Below are 26,391 nucleotides of genomic sequence, written 5' to 3'. Positions count from 1 at the left end.
ATTCCTATTATCCGTTCTTTTGGATATTAATGCTTATAAAATGAGTTAAACAGAAGGGTTAATGCTATTATTGATGAAGACAGTGTTTAAAAGACCCTTTCAAGTTTTTTTACAATAGCAGTTTGACTCTTAAATAATTCTGCAAGATTTTGTTTCAGCAATTTAAAAAATGGTTTCTTTGAGTCATCTAACTTGTTACTCAACAGTGGCATGCAGTGTGGAAGCCTGGTTTCCATTCAAATTTGAAGTCGCTTAGGAGTTTCCTGTCCTTAATTTGGGGGATTTTTTTTCAGTGCTTTTTGTTTCTCTTTTAGTTTAACAGTGTTTTGAGGCACTGAAGGGAGCTGTCCATCTGTGCTTTTTTAAAGTTCTGTTTTATTTTGTTTGTATTTTTAATTAGCGATAACCTGACTGTGAATGAATGGCCTCACCTCTCTTAGCTAATAAATTTCTCCTCCCCTGAGGCTAATACTGGTACTAGTTTATGGGACAGGGCCCAGTTGGAAAAATATAGCAGTATACCCTTTTTTTGGGGGGGGTTGTTTTTTGAAGTAGGCTCCACACCCAACATGAGGCTTGAACTCATGACCCTGAGATCAAGAGTCACAGTCTTTACCAGCTGAGTCAGCCAGGCGCCCTGGCAGTGTACCCTCTTAAGGAAAATACCTTTCATGCTCATTTGGTCACCTAAAATTTATATTGATAACTACTGTGATTTTCAGGTTATCTTCAAAAGGTCTTCAAGTGTATAGCTTCATGAAAATAGTAGGTTTCATTTGTAGGAATCAAATGGAGTTTCTGATTTTAGTGAGTGTATATGATCCTGATTCTTAGTGGCTTTACTTTAGTGTGTATAGTCTTAAGTTACAAACCATTTACATATGTTAACTGGGTTTTGAATGAGAAGCACTTGTAAAATTGTTATATCAACTGGATTAAAAAGCAAACATAACTGTTGGACTTGCTTTCTTCTAGAAGATTGATTGGCATAGCAGATTACTTAAATCTCTGAGCTTCCATCTCCTCACTGTAAAAGGAGGCACCTTGTCAGTCTTAGGAGTGGGAGGTAAGGATGAAATAACATGAAAGTGCTCAGCACAGTTTCTGGTGCGGTGTCAGCAAGTGTTAGTCTCAGTACCACCCCTTTTCTCCAACAGTATTCTCTGACAATACTGTAGTACAAGAGTGCTGGTGTTTTGGCTAGAAGATCTAGATTTAAGTCCTAGTTCTTTTACTGCTATGCTTTCTTGGATCAGTCCCTTGACCAGAGTGTTTCTCCTCTATAAAATAAGGTTCTGAAAGTTAAATGAGGTAATGAGTGAGTGCTTCAGACCTAGGCTTTTATTCTTTATTATCTAGCATATTTATTATATCTTGTTTTATTTCCCAATAGTTGACATTAATTTTTATGTGCGGGGGAAGGAGCTATACTTCAGAACATTAACCTCATAGTTGTGTGGAGGATGCATTTATTTAGAGGCACAGAGTACCTATCAGAAGCAATGCCAGTGTTTCCAGGTAGTTTTAACATACAAAATCAGGTGGGAAGGGTTAGGGGGTTACAGGGAGTGGTGTAACAATCAGTTTTAAAAAGATGGCTGTGGGGCAGCCCCGGTGGCACAGCGGTTTAACGCTGCCTGCAGCCCAGGGTGTATCCTGGAGAGCCGGGATCGAGTCCCATGTTGGGGTCCCTGTATGGAGCCTGCTTCTCCCTCTGCCTGTGTCTCTCTCTGCCTCTCTCTCTTTCTTTCTCTGTGTGGGTCTCTCATGAATAAATAAATAAAATCTTAAAAAAAAAAAAAAAAAAAAGATGGCTGGACCAGGTCCCTTGATTCTGTTCTTCGTTAGTTTCTTCCTGCCTAGTCTGGTAGAGTTCTCTCCTACGTGCAATCCTGGTGCTATTATCAGCTTTCTGAAGAGTGACCTACATTTTGCAATCTGCATTCCCCACAACCTGCAATAAATTTAAATCTCAGAAATACGTAATTTTCAGACATTGGATTTTGAAAGGTTTTCATCAATTGAGTCTATTTTTTTTAAACAGGAAATAGTTCCACTTTCTCCTTAGGACATACTTTTTAGCTTTAGCTGGGAAATTTGTCATTTTCCACTTCTTGCCTGTTAACTTTATACAAGCTGTTCCACAGGCCCAGAGTGTAACCTCTTCCAGTGACTTTTTTTTTCCTTCAGAAGCCCTTCTGATGGTTTGCTTTTATTAAAAAATTTCTTGATCAGTCACCCTAAAGTAATTTTAATTGCCTTATGACAATTGTATATGATAATTGGTATCAATATGTTATTGATAATTTAGTTTTACTTTCTTTGTGTAGCTTGAGTATTCCTTCTAGTAACTATTATAGAGTGTCAAACTTGAGGCAAAAGTAAATCCTTAGATTTAAAATGTGACACACAAATTTCATATCATTAAAATAATGTAATGTTTTACGTGTTCTTATATAAGAAAGGTGGGTTGGAGTGAGGAGGAAAGGGGGGCCAATAACCTGCCAAGGCAATCACAGAGCAACAGTACAACTTGATAGTTAACTATTGTTCATGGATACATGCATACTCTTAATGGAAGTAAGCTTTTTTAAAACTAGAGCTCCTTGGAATTAAAATGATTCAGTGACATTAATATTAGGTGGGACAGGACTCTTTGCTGTGTTTATTTATTTTTAAAAGATTGTATTTATTCATGAGAGACAGAGACAAAGCCAGAGACACAGGCAGAGGGAGAAGCAGGCTCCATGCAGGGAGCCCGATGGGACTCCATCCAGGGACTCCAGCATCACGCCCTAGACTGAAGGTGGCACTAAACTGCTGAGCCACCCGGGGTTGCCCTCTGCTGTGTTTATTAATGAGTTCCCTCTTGTGCAGGAGTATGGGTGGTTTCCAGCTCTCATACAACACAGAATAGTATAGTTGGTCAATCAGTAGCACCTACCAAGTGTTCAGACCTGTCTTTTAGGTCATTTTCATTTCTGGAGAAGAGAGGTGAAGAATCTGTTGGGGCAAAGAGATTTGTGGGGTTTCGATGGCTCGCCATGAAGCAAAAGCTGTCACTCTGACCATTAAGCATGTACTCCCTCTCATTCATATGAGGATTCACCTTAAAAATGATAAGAGTGACATAGTAGCAGCAAACAGTGCACTAGTGGCTTAACATACTGACACTTAAGTCCTTATTTTTTGTTTTTGTTTTTAAGTCATTGAAATTATGAGACTATCATTCAAATGGAAGCATTGTAGTTCTTCGGAACCATTATGATCTCAAAAGGAAAGGAGAATGATACAGATACACTGGCAGAGGTGTTTTGAGGTGCATCGAAGTGTTCCAAGCTGTGACTTACCTTAACATGTTCTTGAAGTACCATGGCGTGGATTAAAAGGTATGCTTTAGAAATCTCCCAGTGACCCTAAGGTCATGGATAGAATGAACGCTCATGATTCTATATTTAATTATCACATATTTTAAGAGATTTTAATAATTAGATTATAGATTTTGGTTATGGATCTATGGCAATAGTATTTTTTCTTCTGTTAAAAAAAAATCCATATATCACAAGTTTGATGAATGATCCCCCTCCCTTTTGAGATATGGTTATAGAAGAGACTGGGGTAGATACTTCCCCTGGATTTTAATAGTAATGGGCTGTAATTTCTTTCACCAAATAGTTTAGGTATTATTCATGTATTGGTCTGTAATTAGCTTTTTGGTTTACATCATAGACTAGTCCTTTGCAGTGTTGTCATTCCATGGCCTGAATAGGAAATAGATAAATGCTTTAGTCGGAGCCTTAATTTGACCAAACAAGATAATGCTTATGTGAACCATTTATAGTTTGTGCTTGTTTTTGTCTTTTACAAAGAATTTTTCCTGAGAGGAAAATGAGTGGCTCCTTATTAACAGTGATTTTTATCACTTCACTAATGTATGTATGTAATTAATCATTTATGTGTTTGTGGTATGTAGTCCCCCTGTTATTTGTGGTTGCTAATAGTGGTAATTCTAGGTTTCATATTACCCACTTAACCGTCAAAAATTGTACGGTTTTTATGTTCATACATTTTATTTGCCTGATGTAGTTAAAAGCACTTTTTAATTATTTGAAACCTTAGAAACCTCCTAATTTTGTACTGTGTTCTTGCTACTAAATGTTTTCTTATGGATGGTGGAAGTGAATGAGCCCAGGAAGAATGTGGAGTTTATTAATATTACATTAGGCTCAGAATTCTTTATCTTGTAGGTAATAAAGGAAAGTATGTTGAGAAGGTAACTGTTTAAATCATGGATAGATAAATTCAATAGAAATACACTAGTGCAGTCTGTAATTTTTATCACTTAGGCTGTCCTATGTTAAGATCCTTTTGATATGTCAGCACTTAAATTCTAAATGGAATTTAGTTATTAAACCTAAGACAAAATGGCTTTATATTAAATTCCAGTCTATTATGACAGTGATCTAATCACAGTTTCTAGGTAAAGTAGGTTGCTTATTAACCAAGGCAGTCATTCACTTCAACCAGGTATTTCGTGTCTGATGGCACACAGTGGTGTGCTCTTAAAAAAAGATCTTTTCTGGCATGAGTTGGAGATGATATTTGATACATTGTTTACAAACTGTAATTCTCTGTAATATTTGCTACTTCAACTTTAAAAATCTCTTTTTGGGTAGCACTTGGGCATCTGTTTGTTTTGTTGTAACTCCACAGAGGATTCTTGATGCACAGCCAGGGCTGAGAACTCCTGTGGAAAGAGTTTATAGCCTAGTGGTTAAGAGCTTAGACTCATGGGCCAACTGACCTGTGTTTCAGATCTAACACTTAATTATTTTAACAGGTTGTAAAAATGATCTGGAAAAAAGTTTAAATTTGTATATTAAAAATATAAGTACATAATTGTATAATTTATGTTAATACATTTTATATGTGTATATATAAAATATACGTACTTATATAAATATCTGCCTATGTAAATAAATTATGCACACGATGCTGTGCAGGGAGCGAGTGTTAGATTAACAGTAGTAATGATTATTAAATGCCAGATCACGAACCTGTTGTTTGAAAGGGGGGTGGTATTATATTTTTTTCTTATCTTGAGTCTTACAGTTTCTCATAAGATCTTCCTAGAGCTAAATAAACAATCACTATTTGTTTGGTGTTTTCAATTCTTTGGGCTTTTTCTCAATAGTGAAAGGTGGCCACTAGAGACCTATAATTTATCTGTGGTCCTCTTATCCTGCTAGGTTGATTTGTGTGTCTAACACTATACATTTCAAATTGCAGGTTTCAACCCAGTCATTAGTGGGTCAAGAAATCGATTTAGTGGGTTATGACCAGCATTAAGACACATATTAGAATAGAAAATATCAGAGTGCCTGAATGTAGAAAAGGGTATTTTTAAAAAAGCCTTTTGTTTCAAATTTTTGCAATGTAGAAATAAACAAAATATATACCCATTTATGTGTATGTTAATTGGATTATCTTAGTTCCACTAAGTATATGTCTACCATAATCACAGATGTCTCTCACAGGTGCTGTTAGTTCTGTCTTCTTTTGCCTTGCTAGGAGGTGACCAGGATAGGTTCCAGTGCTTATAATGGTACGCCATGGTGTATATTACCATCAAGGATCACTCTTCCATCCGTTTCGTTTGAAGTGAAGGTTATTACTGGAGAGTATCTAGGGAATAGAGGAGAACAACAGCTTTTGGGTGGGATTAATCAAGGCTCTTTTATCAAGTAGACTGATCTAGTATACTGCCCCTTGACATACATTCTGGTATTTATCATCTATAGATTCCTGATCTTCAGACTGCTAGTGGCAGCCCATTCTGGAGTCCATTTAATAAGTTGCTGCCTTTCCCCTCCAATTAAATGAAGCAGAAAAGAACAGAATAGCCAATGTCGTGAATATATCCCACAACATGGTTTTGTAAAACTTTTGTTTTAGGAGTACATATATGTACTGAATTGCAGAGACCCACATTCAGTTAATGATCAACTGAGAGACTCTTAAAGTCTTACAAATATAGGCTGCCAAACTGACCAAAGTCAGAAAAGACTTCAGATATCTAAAGCAGGATTATCAGCTCAGTAGTCTTATCTCTGATGGTAGGCTATAATTAATTAGATGTGAAACCTTGTTTTTATTTTTTGTTATGTTGTTGGTGCCCAAGCTTACCCTGGTAAATACTTATAAAGGCTCAGAGGTAAGGAATTTAGAATATTTCCTAGTAAAGGAGGAATTTACTCTTACTTTATACATTGATGAAAGTGACCCATACAGTTAAAAAAAACCCAAAACCTGATGATATATACTGAAAACCACCCAGTTCATTTTCACAGTCCTTTTATGTTAAGACTTTTTCATGCAATAGGTGCTGCTTTTATTCAGAAGGTAGATTAAAAGTTTAATGTTGCAAAAAGATTAAGCATAAATCAGATATAGTACAATATTTAGGGTAAATGTTAGAGCTTTTGTTTTTTTTGGATTAGTGCCTGTGCCTACCACAGTGTCCTCATAACGGGCAGATTTTTGTTTTACAGATTTATTGAAGATTATCACAGTTTCTGGTGAATATTTTAAGATAAATGTAGCTTCAAACTAAGACAGTGTCAGCATATGTATATTTTAGGGTTGTGTCTAAAATAGTTTCTTCCTCCCTAGAAAACAATAAGAGAATGAAGATTTCTGGTAAATTGTTTCATAGCAATGGAATTTGTATATTAGTTTTCTACACTTGGGAGTTGAAAAATGGAAGAAATCATTGCCAGAATAGGAGGCCAAAAGATGATAAGCACATTTCATCTTTCTCTGCAAGTTCTTGGAATTTGAGTCAAATGAACATGGTTCCTGCTCTGAATTGGGTACAATATACTAAATTTAGAGACTATGTTTTGAAATTACAGAAGATAAAGTAATACCACTCTCCCCCCCTCCCCCCAACCACCATCAGTAGTATAAGTACCTTAATGATGGTTGCTTGTCTTTGCGCCAGTTTGTACAGGCGTATGTTGCTAGTGGTGAAGGTAGAAAACAAGAGTGTGTGGATTCAGAGAATGGGAGAGTTAATCCCTTTTTTCTATTACTCTGTTTCTCCAAAAAACCCCACCCCCCACCTGACCTTGCTTTCTCCCAGACTCTCCAGTTCTCTCTCCCTTATCAGCTACATTGCTTGCTTTCCATCACTATTTTAGTCCTGTTACTCCAATCTCATCACTTGCTACCTCATGCTTTTTGCCTTGTAGAGGAAGCAGGATTTCATCCTGTCACTTTGTGGCATCTGTTCTTCAAAACTGTGTCCCTTTACTTTAGTTATCATCATGCATGAGAATGAGAGCAACTTGTATTCTTTTTCTTTGGTAGATTTTTTCTCTTAAAGTGTAGTTTTAGGAGGAAACTAAACTATATTCTAGTTTGGTTGGCCTAGAATGGAGATCAGTGGCTACAATGGCACTCCAGCGACATACCTAGGAGTAGAAGAAAGAACATATCATAAATTACTATGTTAGTTATTAGATATTGATCCAGTATATTTTTGGTTACTAAAAAGAAGTCAGAAACACACTAAAAATGAAGATGAGCTGCTTCAAGAAAATTTTAAAGCAATGTTTTAGATTCTGAAAGTAAAGTTTAAAAATCTTTTGTATAAAGAGTAGCATTGTTAGCATTAGGTACTTTCTCAAGCTAATTTATATTTCATTACTTTGAAAAATGCTATTTTGCATGTCTGGTATCTGGGCTATATTATTAAAAGAATACTTTAGAACCCCATCTTAAGCATAAACCTCATCGAAAAGTGGAATATGCTATATCAGTAATTTTCATGAAAATCAGGGAATATTTTCCTTTTCAAAAACACAACAAAGTCAGTATATCTTGTAATATTTTTTTAAAAGATTTATTGATTTGCGGGGATAGGGGGAGGGGAGGGTGTGCAGGGGCCAGTGGAGGGAGAGGGAGAGAGGGAGAATCTTAAGCAGACTCTTCATGGACCATGGAGCCTGATATGGGTCTCAGTCTCACCACCCCGGGACCATGACCTGAGCCAAAGTCAAGAGTGGGAGCCTTAACTGAGCCACCCAGGTGCCCCTGTTTTGTAAGTACAGACTCATTAGGTGATCATGAGGAGACTAGTATGTAGGTGATATGGAAAATGTGCACGCATGCCAAAACTGTTACTGAAATGAGGAGTACAGTTTTCGTTCTGGAGCCCTTATCTGCGACGTGGCCAGGTCCTTACACATTGGAGTGAGTAAACTTCGAATACAATAGTGGCAGCTTCTGTTGCCCCCACAGCTCTTCAGACATTGCTTTAACAACTATCTTGTCTGCGTGTAATCTTTATAAATAATGACTGGAAATGTACGACTTTGGAAAATAGAGATCAGAAAGGACAACTGCCTTTTCCCTCCTGTTCCTTGATTATTTGTTATACAGAATCCTGGGGAGGAAAGCTTGGGGTGATGGGCAGGACAGAGAGCATTTTCAGAGCTTTACTTTGGTTGAGTGCTTTTGTGTTTCAGTTGGACTGTGCGCAAACGAAGGTGATTAAAAATGTGCTAGAAGTGCTGATGGTAGCAGCTAAGCATCTAGATTAATGAAGTATGCATGAGATTTAGCCTTATTAAAGCTCACCCAAAAAAGTTTGCAATTCCTTTGGAAAGAGTAATCTGTGAGTACAGGTCAGCCTGGGGCATGGATGTAGGAGATGCCGGTAACATATCAAACTGAGATGACTGGGAACAGGGAAAACCCCCTGAAAGTGCTTTTGAAATGAAAGCTGTTGCTCCAGCTGCTGGGAACCAATTTTCAATCTTACCCTCTCTACCCCTGCAGTTACACACTTTGTTTTGTTGATTCACGTTTTCCCTGCCCCAAGACAGTGCCTAGTCATCACAGGTACTTCGTAAATACTTGTCAGACGAATGAACTTTTGGTAATACAGATTATTAAGACCTGCATCTGTCCTGCCATGGCAACACAGGCCATTCTCTTAACTTACCAATGGAGACAATGCATGGATATATAAGGAAGTATTCACCGCTTGAAAAGCTGGTCATTTCTACAGTTTTGTCTTCAATGCACTTTTTTTTCTTTTAAGATTTTATTTATTTATTCATGAGAGACACAGAGACAGAGAGAGAAAGAGAGAGAGAGAGAGGGAGGCAGAGACACAGGCAGAGGGAGAAGCAGAAGCAGGCCCCTTGCAAGGAGCCCAGTGCGAGACTGGGTCCTCAGACTCTGGGGTCACACCCTGAGCTGAAGGCAGATACTCAGCCATTGAGCCACCCAGGCATCCTGTCATTAATGCACTCTTTTGTGAGTTAAAGTTTATATAAAGACTGAGAAAATTCGACAGCTCGGGTAGCTCAGCGGTTTAGCTCTCCCTTCAGCCCTGGCTCCCTTCATCCCAGGGCAAGATCCTGGAGACCCAGGATAGAGTCCCACATTGGGCTCCCTGCATGGGACCTGCATCTCCCTCTGCCTGTGTCTCTGCCTTTCTCTCTGTGTCTCTCATGAATAAATAAAATCTAAAAGAAAAAAAAAGACAAAATCTTGGGGTACCCGAGTGACTCAGTTAAATGTCTGACTCTTGATCTCAGCTCGGATCTCAATCTCAGGATCATGAGTTCAAGCCCTGTGTTGGGCTTCATGCTGGGTGTAGTAGAGCCTACTTTTAAAAAAAGTAAAAAAGTCTTGGATGCATAATAGCTAACATTTAATGAGTATTGGACTTATAAAATGCCACCTCCAGCTCTCCAGGTTGTTAAAATGAACACTTGTATTTTACACATATAGAGACTTGAAGTCCTAGAAAAGTTGTGAAAGGACTAAAGTTTTGTTTTGTTTTGTTTTTGTTTTTTTGCCAGAAAGACCTGGACTTTGGGGGAACAAAAGTTGGAAATAGTTTATATAATAATTCAGCAGATTTTTCTCACAGTGGTAGATCTCCAAGTGTGAGGTTTTTTTTTATAGGGAAAGAATGATTGTGATCTGTGCTTGTATCCCACAGAAGAAAAGCTCTGTATTTCAACTAAAACATTTCCATATTTGGGATTGACCAGATTTAGTTTGTTAGGAGGTGGACAATTGCCCTTTTATGGCCGCTAGACACTCCATTGCTTTTATTTCTCTTCAGCTTGGTGGCTCTGACACTTGCTAAGGCAATCCTTTTCTCTTCTCTTTTACTGCTCTCTCACATTCTAGTGTTTTCCTCTCTTCTCTTCCTACCTTACAACCCCCTCCCTCCCTCATTTACATGCAACCTGAACAAACATGGATATCATTTCTACATTCCTATTTAATATGTGAACAGTGCTTTTGAGTCTCAAACCTGGGCAGACCAAGTGAGAAATGAGGATATTATGAAAATAATATAAAATATAGGTCCTAACAAGTTGTCCAGAAGTCAAGAGGGCTGACCCCAGGCAAGGAGTATTCCTTTTTCAGATTAAAAGATTTGTTGAGTATAAAGACCATACTAGTAGGATTAATTCTTAAGGAATACTAGAACCAAACCAAGGCACTGAGGGATAACCAGGAAAAAAAATCAACAGTTTAAATGACCCCCTTTTAATTTTAGTTTTCATTCCAAAGTTCCAATTTATACTTAGAATTAAGGATCTATTTTATCTTAAACTTTCCTTCAGACCCAGGAACTACTGTCATTTTAAAAGCCCAGGAAGTTAGCCTGTTAATTGTATCATTATATTGGTTTATATATAACGGGTTTTATGTTAGTATTTGTTTATTGATACTGCAATGAAAAATTGCCAACGTAAAATTACTGGAGACCTATACCTAGTATATGTAAGCTCTTCTTTCAATTCGTTTTAGACTTCTCAAAATTACATGAATGAATATGGACTTCTGAGGACCTCTCTTCAGGTGTATTGTTTGTAGCTCCATTTAGATCTTGATGCCACTTACAGAATCTGTCAGAAACATGGATTATTGCTATTTGGAAGTTGTCAACATGCTTCATTAAGGAACACGATATTGTTGAGCAAGTAATAATGGTAACCTATATCAGGACAGTCTCTGAGGAGAAAATACTGTAATGAAAGTTAGGAAATTTATCATCATTGTAGCTTTTTGGACTTGGGTAAAATAGTTCCTTTTTCTCTGCATTGTAAAGCTTGTAAATTTAATATCAGCTTATTTGGGAGACTATAATTTTTTTCTCTAATGTAGATAATTTATTAATTTTAGATTGGCTTGTTCATAATTATTGTTAAAATAGTCTAAATAATAGAGTTTGAGCTACTATTCCATAATTTTTTTGTTTTTATTGCCTTTTTTCTTTTTTAACATGACGTGCTATTCTGGCTTATTAGTTTAGTGAACATATACTGTGTATAGGCTTATATTTAATAACTTGGTATTAATACTATACACTCTTGAGTCAACATTAATGTGAATAATATAAGCTTATAGCTTTGGCCATATTTCTCTGATGTACACTTCTGCTATTTAAAAATAAAAAAGATTGTTCAGCATGAAAGTTATGGCCTAAAAAAAGTCCACTGTGCATATTTAATTTATTGTGGAAACAGGTTGGCATTTTTTCCCATTACTGCGATATTTAGTTATAATTCTTTAAAGGCTCTGGATTCCACTAATCCCCAGAGCTATTAACCCATCAGATTTCCCTGGTTTATTTAACTTTATGCCATTGTTTCATATTTTCTAGTTGGATTACTATAGCATTACATCCTTGGGATTCAGCAGTGTTGGTTTGCTGAGAAATAGTTTACAGGGTAAAACGTGATTTTTCTGAAACATTAAATAAATGTTCATATGATAGGTACTTTGTTTAATGGAAAAAGCAAATAGGAATTAATTTTTCAGTGAATTAGGAGGGGGAAAAAGTCCTTATTTGGGTAAGGTGAAGATAAGCACTTTAAGGACCAGAGGATGGGTCTTATTATAAAGACCAGAGGGTGGATCTTATTATCTTGACCTTAGTATGGCAGTGTCTAATCAGAAATTAGGGGAAAGTCCTACCGTGTGACTTTCTGAACTTTAATTTTCCCATCTAAGTTGGAAATAATTCCTACCTTCTCAGGGTTGTTAATGGGAATTAAATAAGAGCATATATAAGGAGATACATTCTATTTGTTGTTTGTTACCTACTTTTCTCTTCTGATATATGAGGCCAGTTTAAGAAGCTGTGGATTTAGGTAGTAATGAGAGCTTCATCCAGCCTTCTGAAATAATTCAGAATACAGTTGGTATTAGTCAATGAATTGGCTTGTGACAGAAGGCAAAAATGAGGGGAAGAGGTCAATAATACTCATACTGTAGAGAAGAGAAACAGCATGTCTTTAGGGAGCACACAGGTTGGTGAAAGGACTGTTAAGAATTAAGTTGCTACAGTGGAGTTTAAAGAAAACCTATTCTCCTATTTTCTAGTTAGACAATTGGATGTCAGGCTGGATGCCAGTTGACTGTACAGTTAACTACTGAATTAGCTCTAACAACAGCTTTGTAGTTTACATAATTTAAATTCATGGCATAGCAAAATACCAAGTAAATACATAGCATGAATGACCCAAATGGTGAGAGTTCAGTCTACACTTACGAAAGGCCTTATCCTTGTTTTCTTTACGGCTACCCCCAAGCTCCTGGATTAGTACTTCACCACCATGAGTTACTGATGATCTATATTTTTAATCATTTCAAGAGCATTCTCTTTTTTTTAAGGATTTTATTTATTTATTCATGAGAGACACAGAGGGAGAGAGAGAGGCAGATAAGAGGCAGAGACACAGGCAGAGGGAGAAGCAGGCTCCATGCAGGGAGCCTGACACGGGACTTGATCCCAGGTCTCTAGGGCCAGGCCCTGGGCCAGAGGCAGCCCTAAACCGCTAAGCCACCCGGACTGCCCTAAGATCATTCTCAATTCAGAATCTTTCCCTTTGTTTTTGCTGGGCAGAGGCTTCTCAGATGATTTTTGGAGTATTAGGTAGCTTATGGTACCACCCAGGGCAAAGCAGTTTGCTGTCAGATGACACTATCGACCCTTGTGCCCCTGTCTTGTGTATTACCTTTCAGAGCCTCCAGGCCTCCTGTGAGGCTTGTGGGAGCAGATACTAGCTGCTGGGCCTACTACTGGTCCAGCAGTACATGAAGGCAGTGTGACAGGTTGATAGCTCAGATATACTTTGGCAGAAAGCCATTCTTTAAGCTTTGAGTTGTGGTTAAGACCACTTCTTCAGAGTGGTTTTGGTGTTACCACAAATGCAGGTCTATTATAATGACCTATGATAACAGAAGGCAAAGCTACAATTCAGAAGAAATGTATTGTTTTGGGTATTAACATTTAGGCAGAAAGGTGTTTCCTTATTCATGCAGTAGTGGTATAAAAAACATTTTGGAGGGGATCCCTGGGTGGCGCAGCGGTTTGGCGCCTGCCTTTGGCCCAGGGCGCGATCCTGGAGACCCGGGATCGCGCCCAGGGCGCGATCCTGGAGACCCGGGATCGAATCCCACATCGGGCTCCCGGTGCATGGAGCTTGCTTCTCCCTCTGCCTATGTCTCTGCCTCTCTCTCTCTCTCTCTTTCTCTCTCTCTCTCTCTCTGTGTGACTATCATAAATAAATAAAAAATTTTAAAAAAATTAAAAAAAAACATTTTGGAGGGGCATTTGGGTGGTACAGTCGGTTAAGCATCTGTTTCTTGACTTCAGCTCAGGGTTGTGGGATCCCCATGTGGGGCTCTGTACTCAGCACAGAGGCTTGGGTTTCTCTGTCCCTCTAACTTCCCACACGTGCGCTTGTTTAAATGCTCTCTCTCAAATGAATATATAAATTTTTTTAAAAGACCATTTTGGAAATCTCTTCCCCATTCCAAACATATGAAATTTGATTTTATTATTTTTGTTCATAAAAGTCTCCATTTTAATCCAATGTCCTATTTTATATATTTTAAAAGGATAATTACCATTTTTTATTTTGCCCTTAGGGACAGGATTCTTTGAAAGTGCTTAACTCCTTTATAAACCTTAGTCCTAGGGACACCTGGTGTCTCAGTCAATTAAGCATACTTTGGCTCAGGTCCTTCTCTCTGAAGCTGTGGGATTCAGGCCCCTCCTCCCCCATTAGCTTCCAAGGAGTCTGCTTCAGATTCTTTCTCCCTTTGCCCCTTCCCTGCACTTGTGCACGTGTGCTCGCTCTCTCTCAAATAATAAAATTTAAATAAATAAATAAACCTGAGCTATATAGCCTTACCTTTATGCCCTAGACTATCCTGTCCATAAATATTCTGGTCTGGATTATTTAAAAGGAAAATAAAAGGCAGATGCATTGCTAAATTCAAATACTTTAGAGTACCAGACTATGTGTTTGAGATTTGGCTATTTAAGAAATTGGCCAAACATGGATGGCTTGAGGGAGGTTGGGCCAGTACTGTGCCTGTATAATTTCTACCAAAAAAAAAAAAAAGTAAAGCCTCTTTGTTAACTGAAGATGTCTGTAGATTCTTGGTCCTTTTCAGCTCAGAAAAAAAATGTACTTTGCAGAATTGTGATTGATAGTATAAACAGTAGAGTCATGAGACTCGTAGCTCCCAGTGTAATTGTAACATTTGCCCTTGTGCAGGGGAAATGTATGAGTAATTGTCAAATTTATGACATATACGTGTACACATGTCTTTATGTATCTATGTGGTAGCCAAGATATGGCTTCCACAGCAGTTGTCTTTAGATTTACTAAATTTTAGGTATTTATAGCTTTGGACAGCATTTTTTCCGCTTTCTAGTATTCAAAGGAAAATTCACCCTTTCTCTTTCTGAAATGTAGTCAGTTGCTAAAGCATTGGAAGGGTAATGAAAGAAGGTTTCCTTTTGGGTTTTTTGTTGACCTCTCACTGAAGCAAACCAAATCTTGTATCATAAAAGGTTTTAGGATCAATTACTGCAGTTTATAATCCTATCATAAAAATTTATACCCCAGACACCCTCTCCACATGTTAGTATCCAGAATTGAACTGTAATTAAATTCTATCTTAATGCAAGAGTGTATGGGAAATCATGATCTAAGTTCATGTTATGTTTTGTTCAAAACACGTTACTTTTGAACAAAATTTACCATAGTTTTATATTTAAAACTATGTTTAAAACGTAACATGTTTTGAACAAAATTTACCATTATGTAAACTTGAGCAAGTACTTTCTAAGCTGATTTCCTCTTCTTGTAATGAGGATAATAGCACTTGCCTTATAAGACTGATAGGTGTATGAAGTTGAGATATGAGGGCACAGTTCCTAGCCTAATGGGGCCCTCTACTACTGCTATTAGTATGGTCTGTATAGATAGAGACAGTGTATCTTATTTGTTGCTATATATTCCATGTCTAGTTGCAGTGCCTAACGCATAGTAGGCACTTAAATGTGTATTAAATGGTTAAAATAAAAAAGACCCAGAATCTAGGAAAACAATTATACCATTCTCTCTCCTACTCTTCTCAGTTTTGGGTGAGGTAAGCAAAGGAAACCAATTTTAAGATTAATAAGGGGAACATTTTTGTCCTAGTACATGCTCAATATTTTTCTATGACACTGCATAATTAGTGATTTTTTTTTATTGATTTTTTTTTATTTTTTTAAATGCATAATCTTGTGATAGGTGATTTGCCAAACAGAAGACCACAGATGATCCTAATTTTTTGCCTACTAAGTAGGAGAGAAGATTGTTGGAATATGATCTGCAATTTGGGTGAAGAGGGAAGAAGACCAGTTTTGTTAGGACTTCTATCCTCATTGGTATAATATTTAACTTTTTTTAATATGAAATATATCTTCGAGTGGTATAGCCAAGGACTAGAAATCAGAGCCTTATAAAATTTTGATATTAAAATTTGAAGACAAGAATGAAGTCCAGGAACTTTTTTTCCCCTCAGAACCATCCATTCATTCAAAAATATTAAAGATACACAAATATTTTTTCTAAATTAATGTGATAAACCTACAGAAACAAAGTACATAAATTGTAAATATACAATGAAGTAAATTTTCACAAAGTGAATAGATTTGTGAACATCATATACAGATGCAGAAAGAAATTACCAGCTTCCTAGAAGCCGTCTTATAGCCCCTTCTAGTCTATACTGCATTTTTTTTTAATTTTTATTTATTTATGATAGTCACACAGAGAGAGAGAGAGAGAGAGAGGCAGAGATACAGGCAGAGGGAGAAGCAGGCTCCATGCACCGGGAGCCTGACGTGGGATTCGATCCCGGGTCTCCAGGATCGCGCCCTGGGCCAAAGGCAGGCGCCAAACCGCTGCGCCACCCAGGGATCCCCTCTATACTGCATTTTTGAAGGTAACCTGTATCCTGGTGAACACTGCAGATTAGTTTTGCTTGCTTTTGAATTTCATATAAGCAGAGTGATACAATAATGTGCCTTTTGGGTCTGGCAGCTTTTGCTAGTGATCAACTGATCACATGTGTGGTGATAGTTCACTTTGATTGCTGAATAGCACTACTGTAGGATTATAATTTATCTGTTCCTTGACAATAGCCTTTTGGCTTGTTTCTAATTTGGGGTTATGTCTGATGACGCAGTGGACATTCTTGTACATGTCTTTTGGTACCCATTTTTACACATAATGTGATTATAAAGTTTTTACTACTTTTGAACTTCATCAGCAGTAATAATCATAAGTCAGCAAGCATATGTTTGTCAGTGATCTAGCAGTATCACTACATTCTAGAGTGTGCTTTTATTAAGGAAAAGGCACGGATCTTCACGTACTGCCTAATTGCTTGGTAGTGCTTCTGAACCTATTTTAATCTATAGAGTCAGGATTAATTTAGGGAGAATCCCATTGGACCTGACTTTTACAGGGAAACACTCTTTTCCTACTTCTCCTGTTTCCTTTCATGTGATGTGTAATGCTTGGCCTCCACCATATTTATCCTTTGATTCCTCACCAGGTACATGGAAACTTTTATTTTTAGAGTGTTAGGACTCCATATAGAATCCAATTTTAAAATTGCAAAGTCTTTTGGCAGTTATTAATACATTTTTTGAAAATTGAAAATTACCTATTTTTCCATAGCTTGTTAATTCTTTGGAGTTAGGAACTTACCCTGAGAAACCTCCTGAAATGTAACTTACTTGTCTTCCTCATATCCTTTCCTATTAAAAATCTCCTTGGCCCTTTCTGTTGTAGGTTAAACTTCCCCAGTGGAAATTACTGATGGCCACTTTTGGAGGTTCTAACCTATCTCAGTACCAATTCTTGTTCACTTGTCCTAGGCAGTGGTTAACAGATAACTAGAAGAACAGGTAAAAAAAAAAAAAACAAAAAAAAAACCAAAAACCTGTTATGGATGATTATATATTCCTATGGCCTTCTCTCTCCCTCTCTACCTCCCCCCCCCCCGCCCCTTTTTAAAAAGAATGAATTTATCTATCACACACACAAGAGCAGGGGTAGGGGAAGAGGGACAAGCAAAGTGTAGAGCCCTCCTCAGGGTTCAGTCCCATTACCTGGAGATCACAACCTAAGCCAAAAATCAAGAATCCGATACTCAACTGAGCCACGCAGGTATCCTGACCTTAGGCCTTCTATATTTCATTTTAGGTAGGGGGAAAATGTCTTTTACTTTTCCTTCCTTCCTTCCTTCCTTCCTTCCTTCCTTCCTTCCTTCCTTCCTTCTCTTACTCCCTTGTCTCATTAGGGTTAGAAAGAATATTTAAGAGATAAAAGTTAATACCTCTTCTGATTAATATGAGATTTATTTCTTCTTGCAAAAAAATTTCATTTGACTACCTAGCCCTAAAGAACTGACAATCTTAACATGTCTGACAGAAAATTTGTAGAGAGGAAAAAATCTTCGCTGCTTATAATTTGAAGTGGGAGTGAGGCATAAGAGCAGAAGTACATGGGAGAAAATTTTGTGACTTCATCTCATATATAAGCCACTTGTCCATGATCACTTGTGGATTTTCAATGAAAGATGTTTAGTCCTAAACAGTTTTTGATGGGTTGCTTTGCATGCTGTTTGGGCTACTCTTCCTTGAAAAGTATAGATTCTCTCTTTTTTTTTTTTTTTGAAAAGTATAGATTCTCAAACAGACTTCTCTTTTTCCTTTTGTATATTTGCTATAATAGTAGTAGGAACCACTTGTGTGTATTTGTGGGTATGTGTGTGTGTGTTTGTACACATGTGTACTATTTCTACATATACCCCTCGTCTATTTTGTTTTGGCACCTACTTGTCTGTTTTTAAGTTACTAGGCAGCTGTCACTTGACCAGTAGTAACATAGGACCCCTCAAAGCTGAGCCATTATCCCTCTGTAAGCCATAGTTTAAGGCAAAACTGAATGTATTTTTGCATGTGGCAAAATGTATACAATATAAAATTTACTATTTTAAGTGTACAGTTCAGTTGCAGTAAGTACATTTACATTATTGTATGACCATTACCACCATCTGTCTCCAGAGCTTTTCCATCTTCCCAAATTGAAACTCTGTACTCATCAAGTACTACCTCTCTCTGCTCTCCTGCCCCTGCCTCAGCCCCAGTCCCAGCTCCTGACAACCACCATTCTACTTTTCTATTATGTATCTGGCTTATTTCACTTAGCATGATGTTTTCAAGGTCATCCACATGGTAGCATGTATCAGAATAATATATATATATATACATATATTTTAAGGCTTAATAATATTTCATTGTATGTATATACCCCATTTGTTCATCTCGTTACTTGCTATTTTCGCATTTGGGTTGTTTCCACCTTTTCACTGATGTGAATATTGCTGCTATGAGCATTGGTGTATAAGTATCTATTTGAGTCCCTGCTTTCACTTTTGGGTTTATACCCAGAATTGGAATTGACTGAGGAACCACTATACTGTTTTCTACAGTGACTACACCATTTTACATTCCCATCAGCAATGTATAAGGATTCTAGTTTCTCTATATCCTCTCCAATACTTTATTTTCTGCTATTGTTGATCACCACCATCCTAATGGGTGTGAAGTGCTATCTCATTATGGTTTTGAATTGCATTTTCCTAATGATTAGTGATGTTGAATATCTTTTCACATGCTTATTGGCCATTTGTTTATCTTTTTGGACAAATGTCTACTCAAGTCCTTTTCCCCCTCCTATTTTTATTGAGCCAGGAGCCTGAAGCTGGGCCCAGTCCCAGGACCCTGAGATCACTACCTGAGTCAAAAGCAGACTCTTAACCAACTGAGCCACCCAGGCACCCCCTTCTTTTCCTATTTTTAAGTCAGATTTTTTGTTGTTGATTTAGAGGAATTCTTTTTGTTTTCTGGATTCCAGTCCCTTATGAGGTGTATGGTTATTTACCTGGATTTCTAAAGCAGTATACATATGTATTTGTTTCAAAGGCCCATCTCAGTTTTACTGTATTTGTTAGAATAAATATCATTGATCCAGTCTTGAAGGAGGAGTAGTGGTGTTTTATTGAGTGCTTATGCAGTGACCTGCATTCTTTTAGATGCTGTACACATAGGAACATTTTAAATTCTTCAAGAAACCTAAATAGAAGTACTTTTATCTGTGTTTTCTGACGAGGAAACTGAGACTTAGAGTTTAGGTGCCTTCCATTAGTTTTCATTAAAGCCAGGATTTGGATTTAAGCAACCCAGTTCCTGACCTCATGTACTTAATTAACTATAGCACTTTCCTACCTCTCCCGTGAATGATACACTTTGTGTTCTCATCAGATGACACTTTCCATTCCTTGAACACTGCCTTAAAAGGTAGTTCATAAAGCCAAGTAAAGATTCTGATGGAGTTCTTAACAAAAATTAAACAGATAGTTAATAGTGGAACCTATTTAAAGTTCAGTTACATTGTATTTTCCTTTGTGTAAGTATATGTTTTCCAAAGGGTGTGACTTTATTTGAATTGGGCATATTTTTTCTAAAGTAGCCTGCTCAGTGAAATTTTTTTTTTTTTTTTTTAGTGAAATTTTTTTGAGTAAATTTTTAACTCCTATGCATTTTTCTGTTTTAATTTTAAGCTACTTGTATTCCAGACTTGGTGTGTGAGTTGATATCCAGAGAATGCAATTTTATTTTGCTGTTTACCTAAGTCAAACTTAATTAGTAAAGAATAAAACACCTGTTAAATTGTATAATGCATTGTAGAGCAAAATGAAATTTTTACCACTGCCCACCATTATCACAAATAATTAATTGTGTGTAGGGTATATGTATTGTTTTATATGTGCACTTGGGGGGAAAAGATGAAAATGTAGATCTTATTTCCTCCTTGAAAATGAATGCTACTAACTGGATCACTTTTTGTTGTGTGTTTGTAACCTGTGACTGGGAGGTGATATGTAATCAACAGTCTATTCCTAATTGTACACATGGAATTTAAATTTTTTTTGTTAACATAAATGATGCTTTATCCAATATTTTGGTATGCATATTTTCCTACCTACATAATAAATTTCTAGGATCAAAATGGCTAGTAACTCGAATTCACATCTAGAATTATTGAATTCCCATCCAGAATTATAACAGACATTGTTAAAATGTCTTCCAAAAAGGTTGCACAAATTTAAACTCCAACAGTGCATGAGATTTCCTGTTTCTCCATTTGTACACTAGCACTGAGTATTATCACACTTTACATCTACAGCAAGCGAATCTTGCATAATTGTCGTGAGAACATAAAAGCTATGCCAGGAAGCTGGCCATAGTCTTTTATGTGACACCTCCCATGAATGTTTTTTGATAGGTTTGTCAGCACCAGGTTCTGTGGCAAGCAGGGTCAGGCCAGCAACTTGATGAAGAGATTAATGTTTCTCTGAGTATGGCCTTTTCTGATAATTTCAGTTTACAGAAAAATTGCAAAAAATACTACAAAGGAGCTCACCCAGATATCTCAAGTATTAACATTTTACTACGTTTGCTTTATTCCTCTAAATGTACACACACACACACACACACACACACACACACGTATTTTCTCTAGAGCATTTGAAGGTGAGAAGTAGACAACATTGTCTTTTCTCCCTAAGTACTGCAGTGATTATTCTAAAAATAAGGACAATCTCTTACATAACGCCTGTACAGTTATCAAAACCAGGAAATTAAAATCGCTATAATCCTGTTCTCCACTCTGCTAGTTTTGTTTTGTGTTTTAAATATTTAATTTATTTATTCATGAGAGACAGAGAGAGAGAGAGAGACAGAGAGAGAGAGAGAGAGGCTGAGACACAGGCAGAGGGAGAAGCAGTCTCCACACAGGGAGCCCGACATGGGACTCCATCCCGGGTCTCCAGGATCACACCCTGGACTGAAGACAGTGCCAAACCCCTGAGCCACATGGGCTGCCCCACTCTGCTCCTTTTATTCAGATTTTGTCAGTCTGAATAATATTCTTTAAAGCAGAAGTAAATGCTGGATAGTATGTTGCACTCAGTTATCATGTGTCTCTTTAGCCTCTTTGAATCTGGGCCAGTTCCTTAGTGTTTTTGTCTTTTATCACCTTGATACTTTTAAAAGTATAGTTCAGTTATTTTGTTGATTTTTCCATTCTTTAGGTTTGTTACGTTGCCTCATGTTTAAACTCAAGTTCTGATTTTTTTGACAGTAACTTCACAGAAGTGATACTGTGTCTTCTTAATGTATCATATTAGAAAGCATTTGATGTCAGTTTGCCCTATTCAGTCTTTTAATACATGAAATTAGTTTGCCCAGTGTCCTGTTGCCCCCTCTTTTGGAGGCCATAGATTTTAAGATGCATACTTTCCATATGAGATCTTCATATGCAATGTTAATGGATGCCAGTGTTCTCACGACTCAATAATGCCATCTAGATAGGAAGACTTACGGTGTATTGCAGATTTAACCTGGGAAAGTCCTTTTTCAGGTATGGCTTTTTTGGAAAGGCACCCTTAATCTGACAGTAATATTGGAGATGCCTAAGAATGCAGATGCTGCGCATAGCTGGAGATGATAGTGTCATTCACTCTTCTTTCTCTCTGCTCTTCCTGCTGCTTTTCACAAACTGCTGCCAGATTGCTGAAAGTTAAGTTGAAATTTTTCTTTTTTTATAAAGAAAAGGTAGAATAAAAAATTAAGGAAAACAGTGCTTTTCAAATGTTTTACCCAGTAGATGGAATTAAGAGAGGAAGCATGTTTCTCCTCCACCCAATAAGGCTGGCTGCAAGCATGACTTGTCTTTGAAGTCTACCCTATAGGATATCTGTTCTCATAGAAACATGTTTAATAAATGTGATAGTCCAGGAGATTACATCCTGCTCAGTTGTCTTGTTTCAGTAGCCCGGGACCACTGGTTACACCTCCATCATCTCTGAGAAATTAATAATGGACTGTAGTCATTTCTGCTGAAAAGTGAATATTTTGGATGCATGATATAAATATTACATTATGGATTTTCTTGGGTCATTCATATTTAAACTTGGACCTTCTTTTTGCAGTAGATAATTTGAGTCTTTATGTATTAGTTATATATCAGATTAGTAGTGAAATGGATCTTGTTAAGTGCAGGATCCATATAGAACCTTGTTATAACTTAACATTGTCAAATATGTAGACCTATGAATTTTGTTAAATAATTAGAATTAGTTCAGTTGCAACCTTCGGAATTTTGCGTTGTGAACCTACTAAATGCATTTCAGGACTTTTCTCAGAAAACCCGTTTTCTTATTCCTCCATTGCAGTGGATTCAGTAACCATTAGTTTTAACGAGATAAATAAGAATGTGATCGCATATTCATTAAATAAAGGAACGTGGTCACACCTGACAATTATTGGAGATGCTTTATTAGATACTCAAGAAACAGTTTAATCTTAGTAATGTTTATAAGATCCCCTACCCTTAAGAAGGCACCTAGATAGAATGATGATAAATTTTGAAGTGCTATTCAAGCTTAGCATGCAAACTGTTAGAGTTCTCTTGCACATGTATTCTATGGGGGCAGTTTTACTGCATGAGCATGTTTTGTAATTGTTGACTTCATCTAACAGGTGTTTCCAAAAAGAAGTAGAAACAGCTATTTTAATTAGTGTTTAGTCAGTAATTTAATTTTGAAAGCATTTCAGAGCACCAAGAAACAAAATTTACATTTCATTGGCTCTCTTACTAGTCCTGTAACACCTATGTTAGATCTCAAAGGGTGCTTGATGATTGGAATACTAGTAGCTAGTATAAAGAGTACTGTGTCCTCGTCTTCATTAAAAAGTTGTATTTCAAAAAAAAAAGTTGTATTTCATTTGTTAACTATATCTTTGTCAAATTTTCACCATTTTAACCCCTTGGGTAGATTCTGGCCGAGTCTCACTTTGCTTCTTTTTATTTTTTATTTTATTATTTATCTATCTATCTATCTATCTATCTATTGCTTCTTTTTATAAAGTATAGCTGTGCTCTTACACATACAAAGAAGTATCTTAAAGCCTATCTTAAACCTCTTGGTTTTTGTAAACTGTATTTAACCTAGTAAGTTAGTTACATTTTAATCACATGCTATAATGGTACATTTAATCAGTTTCAAAGATTCAAAGAAGTCTTTACTGTGGAAAAAGATTCAGTAGATTTTTGCCTTTAATTCTGTAACTGAATTTCACAGATGTGCCAGTATTTCAAAACCTATGGTCTTCAGTGGCCTTACTGATGTTGCTACTAAAACATTGTGTTTTGTTTCTTGGTTTTTAAAATTGAATGTCCTGGAGGGTAAAATCAAAGAATAAGTAACTCTTCCAATAAAAACTTGGATTATTTAGTCGTATTTTTGCTATTTCAATTAAGTCACTTTTCAGTATTTCAGGGTTAACAGAAACATTGATAGTCACAGATACACACTGCTTATAAATTTTGAGTTCATAAACAGTGTCACAAATAGCATTAAATTATACAACAAAATGAACTGCATTGGATTCCAAGACCTTTATCATCAAAGTTAATAATATTGTGGAACATTAAATACAGTGGAGAAATCTGAAGTCAAATTAGGCATTACAGCCTATAGCTGTGATTATGAACAAGTCATTTAACCAGTCTCTAACTGCAATCTGCTTAAAAAAAGAAAACAAAATTCTATTGGTCTTTTTTCAAGTGTTGTGTTTCCACCATCTCTCAGAAGACCTCATTTCCTATTTCAGAGGAAATAGGTCATCACGTAAGAATTAGTTTCTTCCTTTGTTTTCATTCATCCTTGTTAGCACCTCATTTAACTCCTTTATTTTGTTATTTTGGCTTACCAGTTTATAACTAAGATATAGTAATAATTACCAACATTTATTGAGCACTTACTGCATACCAGGCACTGTTCTGTGTGTTTTCTATTAACACATTTAATCCCTTCAACACCTCTGAGGTAAACACAGTCACTGTGCCCATTTTACACAAGGAAGCTGAGGTCTAGAGAGTTAAGTAACTTCAGAGTCACACCGTAAGAAAATAATCATGGATTTGAACTCAACTGCCTTACTCTAGAGCGTTCTTCTTACCCTCCGTGTTATACTCTGACTCTAGCCTGCATTGTGCTTCCTTGTCCGTGCTCTAGCTTTTCTCTTTGCCCTTCTTACAACCAGGTGAAATGCTTTTGTTAGTCCACTTAGCATATTTCTTTCTGAGGGGCTGTATACTATAAGCTAGTTAAGTAGTCAACATTTAGGATTAAAAAAAAATTCTTTTCATACAGTTGCACAAGGTTACACTAGTTTCAGGGGTACAACATAGTGATTCAGCTTCTTTCTATGTTATACTGCACTCACCACAAGTGTAGTTACACTCTGATAGTGTACAACACTTAAAATATCATTAACTATATTCCCTATGCTGTGCCTTATAGTCCCGTGACTTATTCATTCCCTAACTGGAAGCCTGCATCTCCCATTCCCCTTCACCCATTTTGCCCATCACCCCCATGTTCCTTCCCTTTAGCAAGCATCAGTTTATTCTGTATATTTACAGATCTGATTCTGTTTTTTCGCTTAGTGTTTGTTTTCTTTATAGATTTCACATGAGTGAAATCATAGGGTTGTTGTCTTTCTCAGTCTGATTTATTTCAGTGACCATAATACCCTCTAGGTTCATCCATGTTTTCTCAAATGGCAAGATCTTCCTTTTTTATGTCTAATATTCCTGTGTGTGTACACTCACACCATATTTTCCTTATCCGTTCATCAGCACTGATATCTTGGCTATTGTAAGTAATGCTGCACTAAACATAAGGGTGCATATATCATTTTGAATGAGTTTTTAAATTTTCTTTGGGTAGATACCCTGTAGTGGAAGTACTGAGTCCCAGGAGTTTCTATTTTTAATTTTTAAGAAACCTCTGTACTGTTTTCCACAGTGGCTGTATCAATTTACATTCCTACCAATGGTCCATAAGGGTTGCTTTTTCTCCACATCCTTGCCTACCTTGTTATTTTTTGTTTTGATTTTAGCTATGCTGACTGTAAGATGATATCTCATTGTGGTTTTGATTTGTATTTCCCTGATGATAAGTGATGTTCAGTATCTTTTTATGTGTCTATTGGCCCTCTGTATGTCCTCTTTGGCAAAATGTCTATTCAGGCCCTCTCCCCATTTTTAATCAGATTATTTTGGTGTCAAGTTATAGAAATTATTTATATATTCTGGATATTAAGTCTTTATTGAATATATCATTTACAGATACCTTCTCCTGTTCAGTATGTTTTGTTGCCTTTTCATTTATTTTGTTGATGGTTTCCTTTGCTGTGCACAAGCATTTTATTTTGATGTGGTCACAATAGTTTATTTTTGCTTTTGTTTCCCTTACCTTAGGAGACCCACCTAGAAAAATATTGCTTTGGCCAAGGTCAGATGTTACTGCCGTGTTCTCTTCTAGGATTTTTATGGTTTCAGGTCTCTCATTTAGGTCTTTAATCCATTTTGAGTTTATTTTTGTCTGTATTAAAAAATAATCCAGTTTCATTCTTTTGTATATCGTATAGTCCAGTGCTCCCAACACTGTTTATTGAAGAGCCTCTTGCCCTCCATTGTATATTCTTGCTTCTTTTGTCATAGATTAATTGACCATATAAGCATGGGTTTATTTCTGGGTTTACAGTTCTGTTCCATTGTTCTGTGTATATGTTTTTTTGCTGGTACTATACTGTTTTGATTACTACAGCTTTGTAGTAGATCTTGAAATCTGGAATTGTGATACTTCTAGCTTTGTTATATTTCAAGATTACTTTGGCTATTCTGGGTCTTCTGTGGTTCCATACAAATGTTGATAATATTTGTCAATATCTGGGTTTAAATTTCAGCTCTGCCTGCTACTTAATTTACTTCGTGGGCAAGTTGCTTTCTATCTTTTTTTAGTGAGCCCATATGTAGTTCAGAGTTGTTTTGTAATGATTAAAGAGGGTAAGGTATA

At 36.7% G+C, this 26,391-nt stretch overlaps 1 protein-coding gene across 14 annotated transcripts in view; it reads left to right on the top strand.

Annotated features, from left to right (window-relative positions):
* The window catches only part of RBPJ (recombination signal binding protein for immunoglobulin kappa J region), a 226,781-nt gene that overhangs the window by 155,561 nt on the left and 44,829 nt on the right, over positions 1-26,391 (top strand). For 5 of the 14 annotated variants that reach the window (XM_072737942.1, XM_072737946.1, XM_025997401.2 and 2 more), the window contains one exon: positions 3,207-3,389. The exons of 8 other annotated variants lie outside the window; for them this stretch is intronic. In XM_072737942.1, coding sequence (XP_072594043.1) covers positions 3,373-3,389 — 17 coding nt within the window. In that variant the 5' untranslated portion in view covers positions 3,207-3,372. Of the gene's footprint in view, positions 1-975; positions 1,067-3,206; positions 3,390-26,391 lie in introns of those variants that run through there. One more of the 14 variants, XM_072737945.1, reaches the window with a different exon arrangement.

Source organism: Vulpes vulpes, chromosome 14 (assembly GCF_048418805.1).
Source record: "Vulpes vulpes isolate BD-2025 chromosome 14, VulVul3, whole genome shotgun sequence".
In the NCBI taxonomy this organism is placed as follows: domain Eukaryota; kingdom Metazoa; phylum Chordata; class Mammalia; order Carnivora; family Canidae; genus Vulpes; species Vulpes vulpes.
The sequence above is the reverse complement of the archived record's forward strand: the minus strand, read 5'-3'. Positions and strand labels throughout refer to the sequence as shown.